The sequence below is a fragment of the Columba livia genome, chromosome 1, assembly GCF_036013475.1.
Source record: "Columba livia isolate bColLiv1 breed racing homer chromosome 1, bColLiv1.pat.W.v2, whole genome shotgun sequence".
Taxonomy (NCBI): domain Eukaryota; kingdom Metazoa; phylum Chordata; class Aves; order Columbiformes; family Columbidae; genus Columba; species Columba livia.
Genome location: NC_088602.1, coordinates 12,731,793 through 12,750,266, shown reverse-complemented (window position 1 = coordinate 12,750,266; position 18,474 = coordinate 12,731,793). Strand labels below are relative to the sequence as shown.

At 42.5% G+C, this 18,474-nt stretch overlaps 1 protein-coding gene across 2 annotated transcripts in view; it reads right to left on the bottom strand.

The window, feature by feature from the left end:
- Positions 1–18,039, bottom strand: part of HEPHL1 (hephaestin like 1) — a 35,042-nt gene extending 17,003 nt beyond the window's left edge. The window contains exons 1-8 of one of the 2 annotated variants that reach the window (XM_005505387.3): positions 17,780–18,039; positions 7,865–8,109; positions 6,857–7,069; positions 4,934–5,113; positions 3,688–3,942; positions 2,489–2,657; positions 1,628–1,767; positions 1,331–1,462 (exon numbers count right to left, since the gene is read on the bottom strand). In XM_005505387.3, coding sequence (XP_005505444.3) covers positions 1,331–1,462; positions 1,628–1,767; positions 2,489–2,657; positions 3,688–3,942; positions 4,934–5,113; positions 6,857–7,069; positions 7,865–8,109; positions 17,780–17,949 — 1,504 coding nt within the window. In that variant the 5' untranslated portion in view covers positions 17,950–18,039. Of the gene's footprint in view, positions 1–1,330; positions 1,463–1,627; positions 1,768–2,488; positions 2,658–3,687; positions 3,943–4,933; positions 5,114–6,694; positions 6,782–6,856; positions 7,070–7,864; positions 8,110–17,779 lie in introns of those variants that run through there. The other variant, XM_065039898.1, reaches the window with a different exon arrangement.
- Between the last annotated feature and the right edge of the window lie 435 nt (positions 18,040–18,474).

The following is an 18,474-nucleotide window of genomic DNA, read 5'->3' as shown; positions in this document are numbered from 1 at the left end:
TAGAATTTAGTTTTATTTTACTCTACACAAAAGGATGCAATGCTGATGGGCACTATTACTGGGGAGTGTTAAATGAGAGCACAACAGGACTGCGAGCAGAGGGAAGCTGCAATTCCACCAGGGAACTACATCTGACATGGGTGGCACAGGGTAGTGTGCAGATAACTTTAAGGCTGAACTCAAGCCAGTTGTTTTGTGATGCATCAGGGCTTGCTGGTCTAAACTGGTTGTATTGCAAGGTCAGCAGCTAAAGGGAACAGAATTTATTAAAGCCTTTTGTATTGATTTTATTGTATGATGTTATGAGTTTTACGTGTTGATCTAATTATCTTAGCATAGTTCTCAAAAGAGGGATTATGTCATGTGAGTTTCTTTCTGATGTGTTGTTGTGGAAACCAAGCAATTTAGACAAGAAGAAACCTACCTTTCTTTTTGGTGCTGCAAGTGCAGCAAAAGCTTTTTGAGAGACCACAATATTACCTCTGTAGATGCTATGGATGAGATTCAGACCATCTTACTTCAGCCCTCTAAAGCTTAGTCCCTAACCCAAATCTAGGCTCCTTCTGTAGTTGAAAGAGATAAAAAGACATCTCCAAAGAGTGACCTACTGTTTGCTGAAATAGGTGTTCAAACGGGACTTCTCACCGCTGAAGAGGGTGTTTCTTGTCACTGACTGAAAAAGGCACCTACCAATTAAACGTGACATTTAACAGTTAAACTTAGATGTTAAAGGTCCTGTCCTTGTACAAAATGAGAGGTAGCCTTTGGTAAATGTCCCATTTCAGCATTTACATATTTATAAGAATTAATAAGGATTATGACTGCTTCATATTCCAGGTCAATCAGATAAAAGATGTTTCTGACACTGACTATCCTGGCAGTAAAGCAAGAGCAATGCCCGACATGGATTAGAGAGTCAGCAATGAAGCCACCCATACCACATGGACAGCTATATCCAAAAATTCAGCAGAGGAACCATACCACATCAAAACTTCATCATTCTGGAGCACGTCCAGAGGAGGTCCAGTGACTGAAGTTGAGTGATATTAGATTAGAATGAATATAAACTGTACTGGGCTTGTGACTTTCGCTCAACATGGATCTCATCTACTTTTAGATGTTTTGTCTGGCACATGTCTGAGGGGAAGAACCAGCACATTGGCAGACTGGGGAGACTCACAGGCTGTGACATGTAGGGTAAATACAAACTAATCAAATCATCCCTTTTGTGCCTTAGCATCCACAAAAAACTTAAACTTGCAGAGCAACAGGACATCTTTAGACTCAGGTATTACGGATGCGATGATACAGCAGTACAGTCAAAACTCACCATCTAGGTAGGGAGCACCTTCTGACAGCTTGCTGAAGCTCACACCATGGGCCATAATGCTGTAGCTCCTTTTGGCTTTGTTGGCAAAAGTAACTAGCACTGTATCTCCCACTTCAGCTTTTATAACAGGGCCTTAAAAAAAGAGGAAAGGTGTAAGAGGAACTGCCCTCTGACATATTTCCGTCTAAACAAGAGAGGGCTGACTGGCAGCTGCATGTGCAAAAATTCCCCACTGGATCCAAGTGGATCTGCATTCAAACCCAATGTAATGAGAGGAGGGGAAAACTTTCACTGTACCAAGTATTCCCAAGTGCTTCATATCCTCCGACCGAACCTTCCTCTTACTGAACGTTGCGTCAGTGTATTCCACATAGCGAACTTTCCAGTATTGCCCTCCTATTCTGTCAATCCCTTGTGTAAAATATATTGCAGATTCACTGTGGAATTAACAAATCAGACTGGTTAGGTAACTGGAGGTTCAGGCAAAACACTTCATTAAGGATAAAGTTATTACTCTAGCCACAGGAGAAACGTCCCCCCGAGTTAGTAGTTTGCATACACGTTTCAAGCAGACAAGTGAAAATATTACTGGTCTGAATTACAGTTATGAATTAGTGAACAAGTAGGCAATCATTTTGCATTAGATTTCCATGTATTTAACCTCAATTTACTTAGGGCAAGATCTATGTCAACTTATCCCTAACTACCTCAGGGCAAGACCTGTACCATTGCTTGTGCACAATGTGTCTCTAAGCCTCCTTAGTTTTCCTGGGAGATACTGTCATACAATTCATCTTCATCAGTAATAGCAGGGGGAAAAATCTACCACTATGGCACCTCTGAGATACAGCGATAGCAGGTGTGAAATCTGCCTGAGGAGTCTTGATGTAGGGTCATTAACTCTGCTGAACTTTGCATAACTCACCCAGGCTCACTTTCTCTATGGAATTAATGAAGCAAGATAAGTGCTTCCAGGAGGCAACTTCAAGCGCTGAAGTTACAAATCTAACTCCCCAACAAAGTTATGTAAATCCAGTCCTCCCTGCCCGTTCAATTAAAATTAATAACAGTGCAAGACCTAGCCCTGGTGAATCACTGAGGAAGTCTCACCCAGACTCCTGAAATTAAAGCAAAACAGGAGAGGACAAGAAAGCTTACCTGCCAGTGGCATTTAAACCCTGCCCAGTGAATTTATCATAACCGTCAGGTCCATAATTCCAGAGCACTTCTTCAGCAGCGATATAGTATCTTCTCTTGTGGCTGTGTGGTGAAGGTCGAGACAGGTTTTTTTTGCAGATTTGAACATCATACAGTGCCTCCATGCCACCTGGGAGGAGAAAGAGTCTGGAGACTGTCCTTGGCCAGCTGAGTAGTCAGGAATCCCATGGATACAAATGCACATTCAAAACTCTCTAGGAGCTATGTGGATTGGAAACAATTGCTAGGGTAAATTCCTGTTTTTAAAGACTTCCTCCACCTACACTGGGCCAGACCCTAGAACTCTGCTCTTGCAAGGTGGTACATCACCCCACGGCTGAAACCCACTGCCATCAATGACACTCTTCAGTAGACTTATTTACTCAATTCCTTAATTTGGGTAAGGGGAGCAGAATGATTTTAGGGGTAAGAGTGCCTCCTGAAGTTTGCAAAATGGCATCACCTCCCTTTGATTTCCATCCAAACAGAGAGGATGGTTATTACCGTGCTGAAGGTATTTGTTGCTTGCCAGAATCAAGTCCATTTTGTATAAGGCAAATCTTACTCAAATCAATGTAGAAGTTCTTAAAAGTAAAAATTCTCCCAAATCATTCCTATCTCTGATATAACAATTTTAAGTTGCCTGCTGTTGTAAGAGCTAATTTATGTTACGTGCTTTCATGCACTCACATCACACAAATTTCACAATATCACCTTCTAATTCCTTTATGTAAAAGTTTATGAAAACACTGCCAGTTTTCATCATATTTCTGTAAGGGAAAAAGCTGTGCAGTGTTCAGCCAGCATAGTTCTTTAAATGTGAGTACTTATCTACAACAAACAGTGATGATGAAGGCTCCTTTCATTGCTCATCAAAATCTCCATTCTACATAGAAAGTGTGATGTCAGTGCTGGGTCTAGCAAACTTTCCTTGTATTAATTACACAGCTAAATAATTTGTCTAGCTGAAGATTTGGCACAACACAGATAATTTCCACTGATGATTAAACTCCTATTCATGATGCTTATCTGGTGAAATAGTTCCAAAGTGTTCGGTTAGTCACATAAAAGTGTCAAATCCTGCTTCTCCTGGAAACATCTCTCAGTTTTCTATTGCAAAATAGAGGTTGGAAGGGTCAGGGAGATCTATAGCACCATACCTCGTAAGTGCTCATTAACCTGGCACGTTATCAGCCACCTCCCAGGGTTGCCAGGAGTCATCTCTGCTGTAATGAACGTTGCTGGGAACAGGCCGACGACATCTGCCCTCTGGTCTCTGCTAGTGAACGTGTGGCCATAGAAATACGCAGCGTGGATATCTATCTCGCTTCCCATACCAAACAAGTGCCAGGACATGGAAGTGTCAGCACACATCTCCAAGCCAGGGAGATTGCCATAAATATAACCGTTAATAGCTAAAAACAAAAGTATGAGACTTTATGAGAGTTGAAAGAGAAGTGCCAAGTGTCTCTTACCCATTTCTAAGGATGGTCCTGTCCTGGCCCAGAAAACAATCTGTCTGAATGTCTATACTGAATAAGGCCCTCCCAGACTCTTTGATAAAGAAAAATGGTTTTGAACAGCTAGCTTACAGGTCTGGATGATCAAATGGCCCAAATTCCCTGGTTTGGTCTGTGAAAAACATCCTGGATGGTATCAACATATTGCAAAGGCCAAGTTGTCACCAGAAAGGCCTGATAATGAGGTTAACTTGTTCTGCAGCTATTTAACATGTCTGAAACCCATTCCCTCTTATCCTAAGTCATAAATATACCACTATATGCCAGGCTTAAGCAATTTATATTTGAAAATTATTATATCAGTCAAATTGGTCTAGTCAACTCTCTCTTCCTCAGTTTCCACACCTAACAATGTATCATGACACTAAGAGAATAAGACTCATTTTGCAAAATATTTTAGCTCTTAGGCTGCATGGAACAACCAAAATACAGAGAAATATCTGGACTTTACTTAGACCAGATCTCCAAATGGCACAAAGTACTATTAGCCAATAGATTTCTGAAGGCCAGAAGTGGTTCTACCAGCCAGTCCACCATCCACAAGGCCCTTTGAGAAATGCTGGACTCTTCCAATATGCCCATCTCCAAGTGCTCTGCAGCCTCCTTTTCTCTATGTACAGCTGGTCAAACAGTGACCAAATGGCTTAAATCTGTTGTCTAAGATAAAATGTGAAATAAGTGGCAGTGCTGGCTATGAAAGTCAAATCCCTTTTCTGCAACCAGTGTGCTGTGCTCTATTTAGGGAGAGGCTTTTAATCAATGCAGTACTTCAACATCTTGACCCATTTCATGCTGACACAGATAAAGGAGAGATATCACAAGGGACAGAAAGTCCTACTGAAATGTCACTGCCGTAGGTCACCATTTGCTCAAGAGTCCTGCTCACCATGCATTCGGTTGCTGGTCTGGAAACCTTTATCCTCTTTGTCAACTGTGGCTGGTTCTAAGCAGAAGGTGTTTATATTCTCATCGAGGTACCAGCTGAAGTTTTCATCTACAATGCTAAACATCAGGGCAAAAGCGTTAGCAGCACCAGTCCCTTCTATTGAGGTCTCATCTGCAGTTCCTAAATTGCAAACGAAAAGGAAAGTGCTAAAAAATGCCTTGGAGGGGATTGAATTTAAAAATTACAGTAAGTTTGGAGCACTTGAGGAAATCTGGTGCTCTATCCATGATCTACAGGGCAGGAGTCTCTCCTAAGACATCTTGACACCACCCCCCCCCCCCCCCAAGCCTTTGAACACAAGTGCCTCAGAAGGCAATTAACCTCAACTAAGTCAAGCTGAAATTTCAGGATCTCTTTCGTCTGACACAAGCACAAGTAGCTCCCAATATCTGTGGTCCCATTTTCCCCTTCATTCATCTACTCCACCCAACCTTGCCCTTTGGTCAGTATTAGCGTCTGTGTGTCTACACAATGAGCTGGGTCAGGGGCCTGATCCAGCCAGAAACCTGTGACTTTTTCACCACGAATTAAGGAGAGGCAAGTGATAGCCTGCATTTCTGTTCCACTGAAGGGAATGGTGAACTATACCCTCAGAATGGCTCTCTAAGTGTGGTTCACTCCCCACAGACTAACTAGGAAGCCTAGGACTAGATAATTAAGTGTAAAAAGGCTGAAGGCAAGGTGAATATGATCTATTTAGGCTAAGTTCAGTATCATTATCAGAGTGACCATTTAGGAAACAACCTGAGACTATAGGAGTGGCAGTACTGAGTAGTCTATTATTAACTGTTGGCAGGTTTACACTTCATCTAATTGTCCAGTCTGCCTCTGAATACATGAAAACATTTGCTTACCCTGTTTCCTACAGGAGGGAGCACCTGCTGTCAGTCCTGTGAGAGGACTACAGCGGTAACATCACGCAGATATCCACCATGATGAATTACATGCAGGTAACCTGGCCTTTGAGGCTAGAATTGTTTTGAATGTGCTATCTCGTAGCTTCATTTATTATCACACAGTTATCAGCTCAGTTCCACATGTTTGGGCAGTTCTTCAGATTTCAAGTGCTCTCAGGGAGAATAAAGGTCTGAGACATTTTAATTGTGTGAGTTAAGCTGGAGACCAGGTCTATCCTTTCCACACTGAATTCTTCATATATAAAACCTGCTTCATTTATATCTTCCTTATATGTTCTGTATATAAAATCAGGGCTGACTTTGTACTGTGGGAGGTACCGGGAAGAGGTGACAGAGTTACACGTGCCCAGGAGGAGAGGGGGCAATGGCTCAGCTGATAGAAGGGAGAGGGCTGGTATGTGGTTCCTCACAGCTCCAGCAGAAAATTAGCATGGGACTGGCTGTTATCTCAGCTGTTCAGCACACATTCCCATATGGTTGTGATACACAACTTGTGAGCAAAAATAAGTATATAATCCATATGGGGAAAAATTATGAAAAACATATGTTTGAAATATGTAAATTCCAATGCCAAAGTCACCTGCCCAGCCCTAATTTCCTTTACTAGGCAATGAGTCTTTGCTTGTCCTAAAACGATCCCAGTTTGGGAACATTTATTTTTGGTCTCGGCCATGACCAGCTGGCCACAGGGCATGCTGTGGTCCCTCCACCAGCCGAGACGAATCTCTCATGAAGCCAAAGGGGAGCAGGAAGGGGATGGTTGTCCCAGAGCTACAATACCTACCCTGGGATGCTCCTGGAATGGCCCAGCTATTCCTTTCCCCTTTTTATGGGCTATGTAGGGATAGACTCTAGACCATCATGTTTATACCTGAAAGCAAAAATGACTGTTAAGATGCCAAGCCTGGCAGAGGGGCTTGTTTGATCAGTGTTTCTAGCTCAGTACCTTTTTTACAAACCAGCAGTGGCCCAATTAAACCAGATGCAATATCTCTTGGTGTGTCAATGTGAGAATGGTAAATCCAAGTCAAGCAGTTTGAGTCTGCCAAAGTTGGGGAATAATCTTTCCTTACTGGCCATGTGTACGTGTAATTTCCACCAGGAACAACAAAGTCGTCCTCTTTGCTTTTACCGCCAGTTCCATCAGGGTAAAGTGCTCCTAATACATTAAAAGGAAAAAGGAAGCTTTAGCCCCCACCTTGACTGTTTTTCTTAAATAAATGTGTAATTTCTTCTATTTTATCACAGATTTATAAAATAATAACAGCACTCAAAACATGGAATAGCTGAGAAATTGTGAAAAATTTCAGAAGTTCTGGTAAAACCATCAAAAATATTGACAGTTAAAATCCACTATTTACCAGTAGACAAGGCTTTAAAAATGCATTAACAGACCCTAAGTTTTCCTCGGCTCTTTATTCTCATCAGTTGTCTACACATTTTGTTAGCTAACATTGTGCATCTTCTAACAGAAAACTGATGAGAGTAATGAATATAGGCAAATCCATACAGTCCTCTAACCGAAATACATATGCATAGGTTTTAGTTTCTGAAAATAAAATAATTTCTGTTATAGCCCTAAAGAAAGGAAAAGGAAAACATTTACTTACAAGAAATCCATCCATTCAAACAGGCAAGAAGTATAATAGAAGGAAGGAGGGAAGATGCTTCAGTGACTTATAATTCGGGAAAATAATTAAGAAAAAAAGACCTACCCAACCTGTTTCAGCACTGGGTTGGTTTCAAGCATTGAAGGTTCATGGCAAAAGTTTTGGGAGATGAGACTGTTTCTGGTTTTAGTCATCAGCTTCAGTTACTGATGAGTTTATGAGAGGGTGATCTAAAGTCCTCTGATGTCAATGGCCAGAACAATAAATACTTGGACAAACTTTTAGCCATGGTATTAGCTACTCCAGGAGAAAAGACAAAAGAGAAAGGGCAAACCAGTTTTTACCTTCAGAGTCCTTGTCATAGAAGACCCCGTGTGGGTGTACAGAGTATGGGCGGGAAGCAAAGTTTTTTAGATGGATGATAAAGACATCTTCTTGTTCTGCCTTGAGGACTGGCCCAAGGAACCCCAGCCAGGCTGGTTTAGGGATCTCCTGGGAGTAAGTGTCATCTGTGAATTGCCTAAAAATAGCCTTTTTGTACACACGTCCTATCCGGTTGGCTCCTCTTGTTGCATACACACTTGCAAACCTAGTGTTGGGAAAGGAAAATAATTTAGAGGCAAAATAACTCCTTTAAGAGTTCATCAAATAACTGCTGTTTGCGCTACAGATAAATAGTTCCCTGGGACATCTCACAATATAATATAAGGCTGGTGGAATAAAGGCTGAGGAGAAAACCAGTGCTAGTAGAGTCCGAGCCCCTTTCCATACAGTAACAGTCATTCTACCTGCAAGTCTGGTCTTTAGCATGGTTACTGCAAGTCTTCACTTGAGCACCAGCCACTCAGGCCTTTCTGTACAGTTTTAGCAGCTTCTCCCTCTTTCAAAGGTTTGAAACCTCACATCTGAAAGAGTGACTGTTCAGAAGGAAAAGAAAACTAAATTAACTTTTTTCAAAAGCCAATAATTACTATTCTAATAAACTAGTTTGACACCCCAGAAGAGTAGCATGGAATATTTTTTGCATGACATGCATAATTTCTACATTCTAGAGTATATGTTTATAGCAACTTCAAGAAGTGGAGAACCCACCACATGGTCAGTGGTTGACTTATTATAGCTATTAAATACCTGCTACCTTCAATCTAGAATTGTGTTTGCAGTCTAACATCATCTAGCTCTACACATCAACCACTGGTTCCCATCAAGCCCTCTCTCAGATCAAAGAAACCACATACCATCAAGAACTTCTTTTCTATGCAGGCACTTGCATAAGTTTTAATTAATTGACTAACTTGTGTCCTACCCTTATTTTGGACAAACCAAGTACACTGACATTCTTTATGCAACAAATCTTTCCCGAAGCTCTTTTCTAAAAACCTTCCAATATTTCTCTCTCTCTTTTGAAATCTGAACACAAGAACTTCACACAATAGGCAAGTAATATTCCAACTAAAGACAGCGGTGCTCACAGTCAATATTTTACACAACTGGGAATTAATTTTACCTTTTTAACTATAACATCATACTGGCAAACCATGTTCATCCCATCCATTATAAGATCTTTTTTACTTCTCTTCAGGTTACAGCTGACAAGCATGATACACATTCTTTGTCCCTAAATACCCCCCACAAAAAGGGTAGAAATGAACCCCTTTGCTACACAGCCAGCAGCAGACTATATGACAAATTTCATCAGAGTTGACTGCCCCGTGAGTTTTTGCATCCCCTGAATATTCTTTGAACTTTCATCCTTCCTAACAAACTCATAAAAAAGCTCAGTTAGGTTTTTCTGAAGTACTGCTGGCAGAAATATAGCAATTTCATACTCATAGCAAGTTTTTGTGACTGGGCAGCTCACCTGCTTGATTCTGCACCTTTTGTGCAGTGCCAGCGACATAAGTGTCGGACGTCACATGAGTTGAAATGTATGATTTGCCGTAACTTCTTCACCACAAGATCCACTGCTCCTCCTTTTTAAGCCTCTGCTTGACAATGTAACTCACAACATCCCCCGTCTGTGGTCATTACACCTCCACAGCCACTGTCTAAACCAGATCCCTGAAATGTTCCAAATATAAAAGCCTCCAAAAAGAACAGTTTTTCATTTGAATAATGTGCTTTATAACAAGCCAAGAGTTATTTTGGCACAAATGAAAATGTTGGTGATGATACTGCTGTGGCAGAAGTAGTTGGCTAGGATGGAGGGGAAGGGACAGAAACTTCTCAGTCTGCTTCTTCACAGAATAACCTGTGTAAGACAAATACACCCCAAAAGTGTGGTTAAGGAACAAGTTGCCAAGAAGTCTGGATTTTCGGTGAATTAGCAGGTCTGCGGTAACTGTCTGTGTGCACAGCAAGACCTGGCAAGTCACACAATGCTCACCGAGAAGATACCTTCCACTGCCTGGGGGAAAGAGCTGTTATTATACAAGAGCCTTTACCACAGAGTAGTAGGTTGTGTCAGCAGTAGTGCAGTCTAAATGCACATGCTGCCTTACTTTATGGCAGTGTATTCATGTGGCTATGTCCTATTTCTAATTATAAATTGATTTTTTAAATAGTTTATAAGAAATTTTCTCTAGAAAAAAACAAAATAGACTGTATTTTCAGAAAGTACTTATTTCCATGAGATTTTTTTCAGCAGATTTTTTTCCATTTTCATCAGCCACCAAATATTTTAAATGAGCTGCTGCACTGGTATTGTGCTTTCCCCATCACGACAGTGTCCTTATGCCCAGCTTTCTGGCCAGACAACATCGCACTCTCCCATAACTTCACACCCCTGGGGCACACTGTCTCTCTGGCAGAAGGAGAACGGTACCCTAGAATAGTGCATTTCTTTATTGGGCTTTGTCAAATGCTTGATATGAGCATAACTCCTTTAAATGCATAAATCATGTACAATGTATAAATCAGAGATCTCAAAAATCCAGTTAAATACTGAGGTTAAAGAAATCATGCTGAAAAAACTGTAGGTTTAGACACCCAAGACTTCCTTAGTTCTTGTTGGCTAGATCTGTGTCTGCCTCCTACTTAAAGCCATCTAGGAGTCAGGAAAAGAAATCTTTTAGTGCCAGCTTTCTGAAAGGAGGCCCGCTCAAATCCTCCACCTATTCAGAGTTGCAGAGCCCACACCATCAGTGCAATGGGTATCAGCTGCAGCCCATCACAATGTAGGTGATGCTCTTCTGTGCAAGGCATCAAGCAATGCAAGAGGCATGGAGACAGAAAGGGAGCATGGAAGGAGCAACCTGGCCTCTTGACCCTGGTTATTTATTGGTTTTGTTTAATCATTGTCCAAAAGAAAACAAACGATCAGCTGTGGGAGACAAATCCTACATGCTGCTGCTGCTCTGGTTGTTGTGTTAGACTCTTTCACAGCTTCCTTTCCTTCTAGATCCACACTCTCCAGGGGGCAGAAGAGTTTCCTACCCAAAATGCCCTGATGTTTGAGAGTTTCTTGAAGTGCAGACACTTCAGCCTCACTTTTCGTTTTGTCTGGGAGGAGTAGAGCCCAGTTCTTCTACCCGCAGAGACATGTATTTTCAGCATGTCCTTTTGGTTGCCCTCAGTACCTGAGAACAGCACACACTGGTTGTTCCGAGTCCCACTTTATGTGTCCAGGCTGCCCCATTTCATCCAGGAGGACTTCTGGGTGCCCACCTCAGCCTTACAAGAAGCTGGTAGCTCGGTGCCACTTTAGAAGTGTTGCTGTGCTGCGCAGTACAGTGCTTGAAGTCCTTTGCAGAAAGACTACCCACACTGAAGCTAACAGTATCAGCCATAGGAAGTTCATAGAAAGGATGCGTGGGTGTGACTTCTCCTCTGCACTCCCAGATACCTGGATCATCTGGCCAAACCTCTGGGGCTGGTATCTCTACCCAGTGCCACAGTGCAGCCAGCTGATGTGTCACAGGGAGCTGGCACAGGATCAGTGCCACGGCCCCTGCTGCTCCATCAGTGGGATACAAAGATTTAATAGAATCATAGAATCACAGAATGTCCTGTTGGAGTTGGAAGGGACCCTCAAGGATTATCAAGTCCAACTCCTGCCCCTGCATATGACAGCCCCACAGTTCACACTGTGTGTCTGAGGGTGTTGTCCAGTCTCTTCTTGAACACTGTCAGGCTTGGGGCTGTGACACCTCCCTGGGGAGCCTGTTCCAGTGTCCAGCACCCTCTGGGTGAAGAACCTTTTCCTGATGTCCAACCTAAACCTTCCCTGGCACATCTTCCTGCCATTCCATCAGGTTCTGTCATTGTTCACCAGAGAGAAGAGCTCAGCGCCTGCTCCTCCTCCTCCTCCCCTTGTGAGGAAGCTGCAGCCACCATGAGGTTTCCCCTCAGTCTCCTCCAGGCTGAACAAACCAACTGACTTCAAGCGCTCCTCATATGGCTTCCCCTCCAGACCCTTCACCGACTTCATAGTCCTCTACTGGACACTCCCCAGTAGCTTAATATCTTTTTCATACTGTGGTGCCCAGACCTGCACACAGTGCTCCAGGTGAGGCCACCACGGTGCAGAGCAGAGCGGGACAATCACCTCCCTCAAGCAGCTGTTTGTCTTCTTTGTTTCAGTGGGAGATTCTTCTCAATGTTCCATGAAGTCTCTGTTGCCAGTGCCACTAGAACCAGTGCATCTCCTACCCTGCAGTTCCTTACCACCCACCTCCAGAGTCCCTCAGAGATTTTCGTGGCTTCAGGATAGTGTCCTGCTGGCCTTTCATCTCCTCTCTTTGACAACAGTTCTCAAACACCATTCCCTGTCTTCTTTTGATGGCATCTGCTTCCTTGGGAAACACTTCACATTTTCAGTCAGTGAGATAATCATTCCCTTCAATTGCATCTCCTATTTTTTTTGACTTTCCAATATGTTATTGCAGCAATGGCTTCTCCAAATGCTGTAGTGTTTAAACACATTCAATTATCTGAATCTACCTTTGCCTCTCTCTTCCAGTGGTCATAATGTCCCTGTTCTACTGGGCACTCCCTGCCAAAATGTCTCCTGTCTCTCACTCCTGTCTTGTCACAAGAAAACAAACCTTGTCCCTGCTTCTTCATGCTACCTGCTTGCTTCAGATCACTTTATCCTCCTGGTGGGTTTATTATTTTGTCACCTGAACCTTCTCTTCTGAATTTTGACTGTCACCCTCCAACTCAGTTGTCAGCCTGAACTTCATGTGCAGAAAGTCACAATAACCAGCCAGTTTGCAAGGGCAAACCTGGAGGTGTACCAATGCAAGCTTCCAAAATCCCCTCCTTCATTTTCTCCAGCCAGGACGGACTTGAGGTTACATAGAGAGGTAAGCAGGCTTGTGAATCAAGGTGTATCATTCTTGTTCAGATTAGGATAAACATGCAAATTCTTCCTTTATTCTTTTTGCCAGTTGACTATTCCCAGCAGTTTTTAAACTCCAAGAAAAATTGGCAATGCATATGAATAAGACAGGGAAATATTAACAGGGAATGAACTCTAACTCCTTAAGATTAGTATTAACATAATTACAGTCGTCCATCCTCCTGCAACTCTTTTAAATGACAGAAAGAGTAAAACAAGTGTCACGTAGATTCTACTTCAAATCAAGACTAGACATGCAGATAATGTGCCACCTGGGAGTAGGACCATGAGCTAGGGTAGCACCCGGAATTGTGTAATTTCTACACCTATTTGTTTCATCACACAGGAAAGATTTTTTCACTGTATTTAAGCTACCTCTTATCTTAAGAAACAGAGCAACAGCAACCTAACCTCTGTTAGGCTTTTCAAGAGATGCTGATGTGAGTACTGTGTTACAGTGTACAGTAAGAAATTGAAAGAGAGCTTACATGTTGTGCATGGCAAATCAAACAGCTCCTGAGTAGACTGTAGCTGGATCCCTCACGGGTACAATTCCAAAAAGAGTTTGTTTGCCACTGTAATCACCACTGAAAAATCAGCAGACTGAATAACTACCAGATAAGGAGTTCTAACTTTTCTCCTGCAGTTAGCAAGCCAAATAGCCACTGCACATTGCTGTGTGCAACTCTAAGTAAATGCAAGCTTTCTTTTTTTACTGTTGTTCCACTAAAATCCCATAGATTTTAGACTGACAACCATTTTAACAGCTGTCTTTATGGGCTTATTCCATGAAATATGTTGGTGGTGAAACCTTCCTTATTTTCTACTCTCTTACGTATTCTATGCCTGGGCTTATAACATATTTCCCCCGAGTACCTCATTTTCCCAATGGCTGAAGTAAGCTAGACATTGCTCATGGCTCCAGGATGCCTCTGGGTCATGTAACATCCTGAGGGTAACCCCGTACCAAACCATGACTCCTGCACTAAGGCCAATGCAATGTTCATGCTAAAGGGATGGCCAGTGGAAGGAGACTAGTGGTGCCAACTTTCATTTGTAGATGGTACCCTGACCACACAGCACTGAACAACAAGACGAGCTTTGTGTCCACAAAAAAGAGAAACACAATGTCCTTAAAGGATGTTTTAGGCCTTTTCTGACACACACATGCAACTGAAGAGTTTAGCCAAACCCATACAGTCATAGACGAAGCTCTGAAGTGTGGCTATAATGGTTTCCTTCCTAGGATAAACTTCTGCTTCCACTGAAGTCAGTAACAAAACTCCTCTCAGGCTTCATTAGAGCCAGGATTTCACCTCAAATGCTCTTTTGATGTTGACCCTTCCCACAATGATCATCTTTGCTGACGCAACTGGGTCATTTGGCCACCTGATGACTCAGCCATTAGTTTAGCATCTGTGACGACAGCTTCATTGTCATTTATCCGGGTGGGATCTCCTCATAGGCAAATTGCACAAACCATGTTTGATGCTGTGGTAACAAAAACCACCCGTTAGTGTTGGTGGGTGCAAGACTTGGCCCAGATAAATGTAGGATTTGTAGCCTAAAGAGTAGGGATGGGCTGTTACATCAGGCAAAACTTAATAACATCTACCACCAGCAAAACAAGATTTAAGTGTCCATCATATAAACTAGCACCAAATTAATTTGAAAGGATTATCAACCAAAGTCTAATCCTGAGGGCTGAGCCACAGCAGGGAAGGCAAGATTGATGTATGTCAAGCCACACCACCTGGGTGTATCTTTCTTTTGAAAGGCTGTTGCCTGTGTCGCCATTAAAGGGAGCAGGTCCAAGCTCACCCTCCTAGTGCAGCAATATTCACACCCTAACCCACAAAATCTCACCAGGATCTGCAGTACATCCAGAATCATCTTTATGGGCTTGTTTCTTAAAATATGTTGGTGGTGAAACCTTCCTTATTTTCTACAGCAGCCTCTTGCACCCTGTGTGTTCAGTCCACCGTGGTTAAATGATGTCAACTCTTTCACCAGTTATATCAGGTCGGGGGGGGATGCTGAACACCTTCCCAGTTCACTTATACTCAGTGGCCATCATTTGGACTTGTCTGTGATTTTCGATGTCCTGTGTGCTTCAGAAAATGTCAGCTTAATTTTCCAAGGGAGAGCTGGGAGTGAAGTGCCTTGGATTCATTCGCAACATTCCAAATTATGAAAATTAGTGGAACAGCTTGAGGCTTCAAGTAGACAAGACAAATGGCAGAGGCAAACAGATTCATTACGCTCTTTACGTAAGAAGCACCGATGCACAGCAAGATACTTGCTCTGTGCAAGCAGTGGACTGGCCCTTGAGCATGGCAGCAGCACATAATAAAAATGGGCACCCAAGAAGAACAGCTGTGTTAGCAGAGGTCTGCTTTTGGGTTAATCAGCTCTGATGAGAGGCAGCCTTTTCAGCTCACACCCAGGGAGACGCTGATGCAGCTCTACGACTCCTGGCTCGGTAGCAGCCCACTCAGCACCAGCACATCGGGAGCTGAGCAACGTAGTGTGCCTGGTGCCAGAACCAGCTCAACTGACTGCCAGGCCCATGCCTCAGCTACCAAAGTCTCCTTTCCCCTCATTACTGCTAAAAGCTAAAAGCTGAGGAAGATATCATTGACTTTGGCACAGCAACATTGAGAATCATCTCTTAAATCTCACTATCTTATCCAGGTAATGTAATGCTTTCCATTACGCACTTGTTAATTCAGCATTTTTATTGAGTAGTGAAGAATAAGTGGGTTTTGATTATATCTCTGTGGGCTAGCTGGAATCAAAGGGAGCATTCCTTTATGTTTATGCACCAGCTCTTTTAAAGATAATCAGTTGGTCTGCAACCTCTTTATCTTCATTCTCCTATCAATAAAACTGGGATAGTGCCCCATCAGATGGGTGCTGTGAGGATGCATCACACGGTGAAAAGTGCCAGGCTCAGCGAGCCCAAGCGTTCCTGCCTGCAGAGCATGGATGGCTCAAAATTCACCCATGAACTTTGTTTATGGAGCAATGCTTTTGATAATATCCATAGGAACCAATTAATTAGCTGAAAAGTAACCTATTAGTATACTGCTTTAAATCTACATTGGAGGTTATTCTAAAGAGCCAAATAGTCAAAATAGCTATTACTGCTTCACTATTTAGTCCACATGCTTATGCAGACACACTATTATTTCAGAATATAGCACTTCATTTAGATTCAACTCATTACAATTTGGAAATGAAGTAAACTAGTTATAAGAATCAGTTTATTGTTCTTGTACATAGGGAGCTCATCACAAACAGTTCCCCAGCTTTTAATGTATAGTCTACCTTAAAATGCTCTGTGGGTAAACCCTTTGGAATTAAAATTTTGTAATTATTGCATTACAGCAATGACTGAAGACATGAGCTATCATCCCTCCCTGCCATGCCATGTAAAAAGCATCACATTAATGTCACAGACTTTGAAGTAAATGTGCCACTTGATGTTCAGGGAACACAAAGTACAGACAGGCTTCAAAGGGCAGATTCCAAATCTCTCTGTGGTATCAGGGTGGATTTACAGGTAGCTGCCCTTAGCTTAAAGATGAATTATTTTTAGTGAGAGGTCTTCCAGCTTAGGGAGTGGAGCAAGCTATCCTCTGCTAAAGACAATAGGGAAGTTAGAAATTCAAGTGTTTAACACAACTGAAGAACATCCTTTCCAGCAAAGCCTGTTTTAATGGGCTGGGAACAAACTATTACCCTGAATTCTACCAATAAATGTAACACCTACTGATCTGAATGCTGTAACCATGCTGTAACAGCCTAAGCCTAACTTTGTGTTGAAAAATAAAACTCCTTCTCACCTCCTCCTTGTGGCTAAATATTTTAATTTATGAAATACAGCTGGAAGTTATTCCAAAATTACCAGCCACTATAGAAAAGTCTGGAACGGCTTGTGATTTTCTGAAAAGTTTGAAAGGACTTTTCCATTTGTAACTCCTGGGACACAACATGGAGCTCCCAGTGTGCCTCTAGACCTGGTATGGTCACTGGGACCTCCTCACTCATTCACGAGTCCCACCCCAACCCCAAGCCTAGACTCAGAGGAAGGATCCTCAAACTATCTCTCAAGTGTCAAAGGTATCAACAAAATCTTAACATTTTTCCCATGCAGGTTTGAAGCCCACACTGAAGGGAGACACCAAAGGTTTTTGTCACCCCCATTTAATGTCTAGCAGCACCAGCACAAGAACGGATGCCCATTTCCCTCTGGCCAGGACACGATTCATCACAGTGCTTACCAACACACTCCGGTTTCAGCACAGGTAACCTCCAGTGTGATCATTCACTGTTGTGTGCTTAAGCGCATATCTAAATAGATTTCCTAAATGGACATCTCCACAACTGCACATATTGCAGGGATATATAGACCATCTATTTGTGTCTCTACTGCTATACACATCTGAATTTTGCAATGTCATACCAAGCCCACAAACTTTTATAAATCTCTCAGGGAGAAAACTTAGAACCTTTTGCCAGTTGAACAGACTTCTATGTCTTATTGCAAAGAGCCCTGCTTGATGATGACGAAATTGCAATTTGCCTTTGGACAACAAGTACCAGAAATACCTGCATATCCACGAAACATACACAGGGGGTTTTGAACCAACTATCTGATACTTTGCGATATATGTGTTCCTTAACCTCACACTCAAATACACACTATCACCTTGCTTAGTCAATCACAATGGAAGAAAAATCAACCAAAGCCTACTCTTGCCTTCGAGCTGAAATTCTGTCTATGACAACATCATTGGAAGAAAAACAAGGAAAAGGCCATCTTAAGATATTTACAGCAATATTAACCACTTTAGTAAATTTTCTTTGGATTTGCCAATACATCTCCAGTTTATCAGAGACCCCAGTGTCTTACTTGTCCTCCAAGAGGTTTTGTCCCGTGATCAGATTTTTCCCAGATGGCGCATAGTCCCATTTCTCTTCCACAATCCCGAGGTAATAGGTTCTGGTCTTTGCTTCCACCACTGCAAACAGCCAGAGGAATCCAAGAGCACGAAGGCAGCCACCACGCTGCGCGGGAGGCATTTGTGGTTGTAATTGCAAGGCTGGTGGCGGGCAGGCGGCAGCAGGATGCACCAGAGAGCTCACCCCTCCCTCCTCGCTCTCGACAAGTTATAAATAAGGAATGGACAGAGCAAAGCTCCTCCTTTTCAGTAGGCTGGACTGGGATAGGCAGGGAGCCTGGCTATGCAGAGCAGGGCTAGGGAGGAGGTTGCTGCCATGGCAGGACTTTTGCCAATTCTTTGGTGAATGCATAAATTGCTCACTTACCTATCCAGGCTAGAGTTGCTTGTTTTTTTTTTTGATGTTTGAGTGATTTCTTTGTACTCTATTTTCCAGACTAGGTGGATGGCATATTAGGGCGGCGTATTTCAGTCTTTTTGCCATCCCTGACAAAACTCATTTTTTAAAAAAAGAAAAAAAGCTCCTTTATCATGTCTGAAATTTCTAAAGCTAGCATCTTGCTACCTTCATTGGGTTTTTTCAATAACATGACTCTAGTTTATAATACAGCATTATCAGAGAGAGAGAATTTGCCACTGCCTCTCC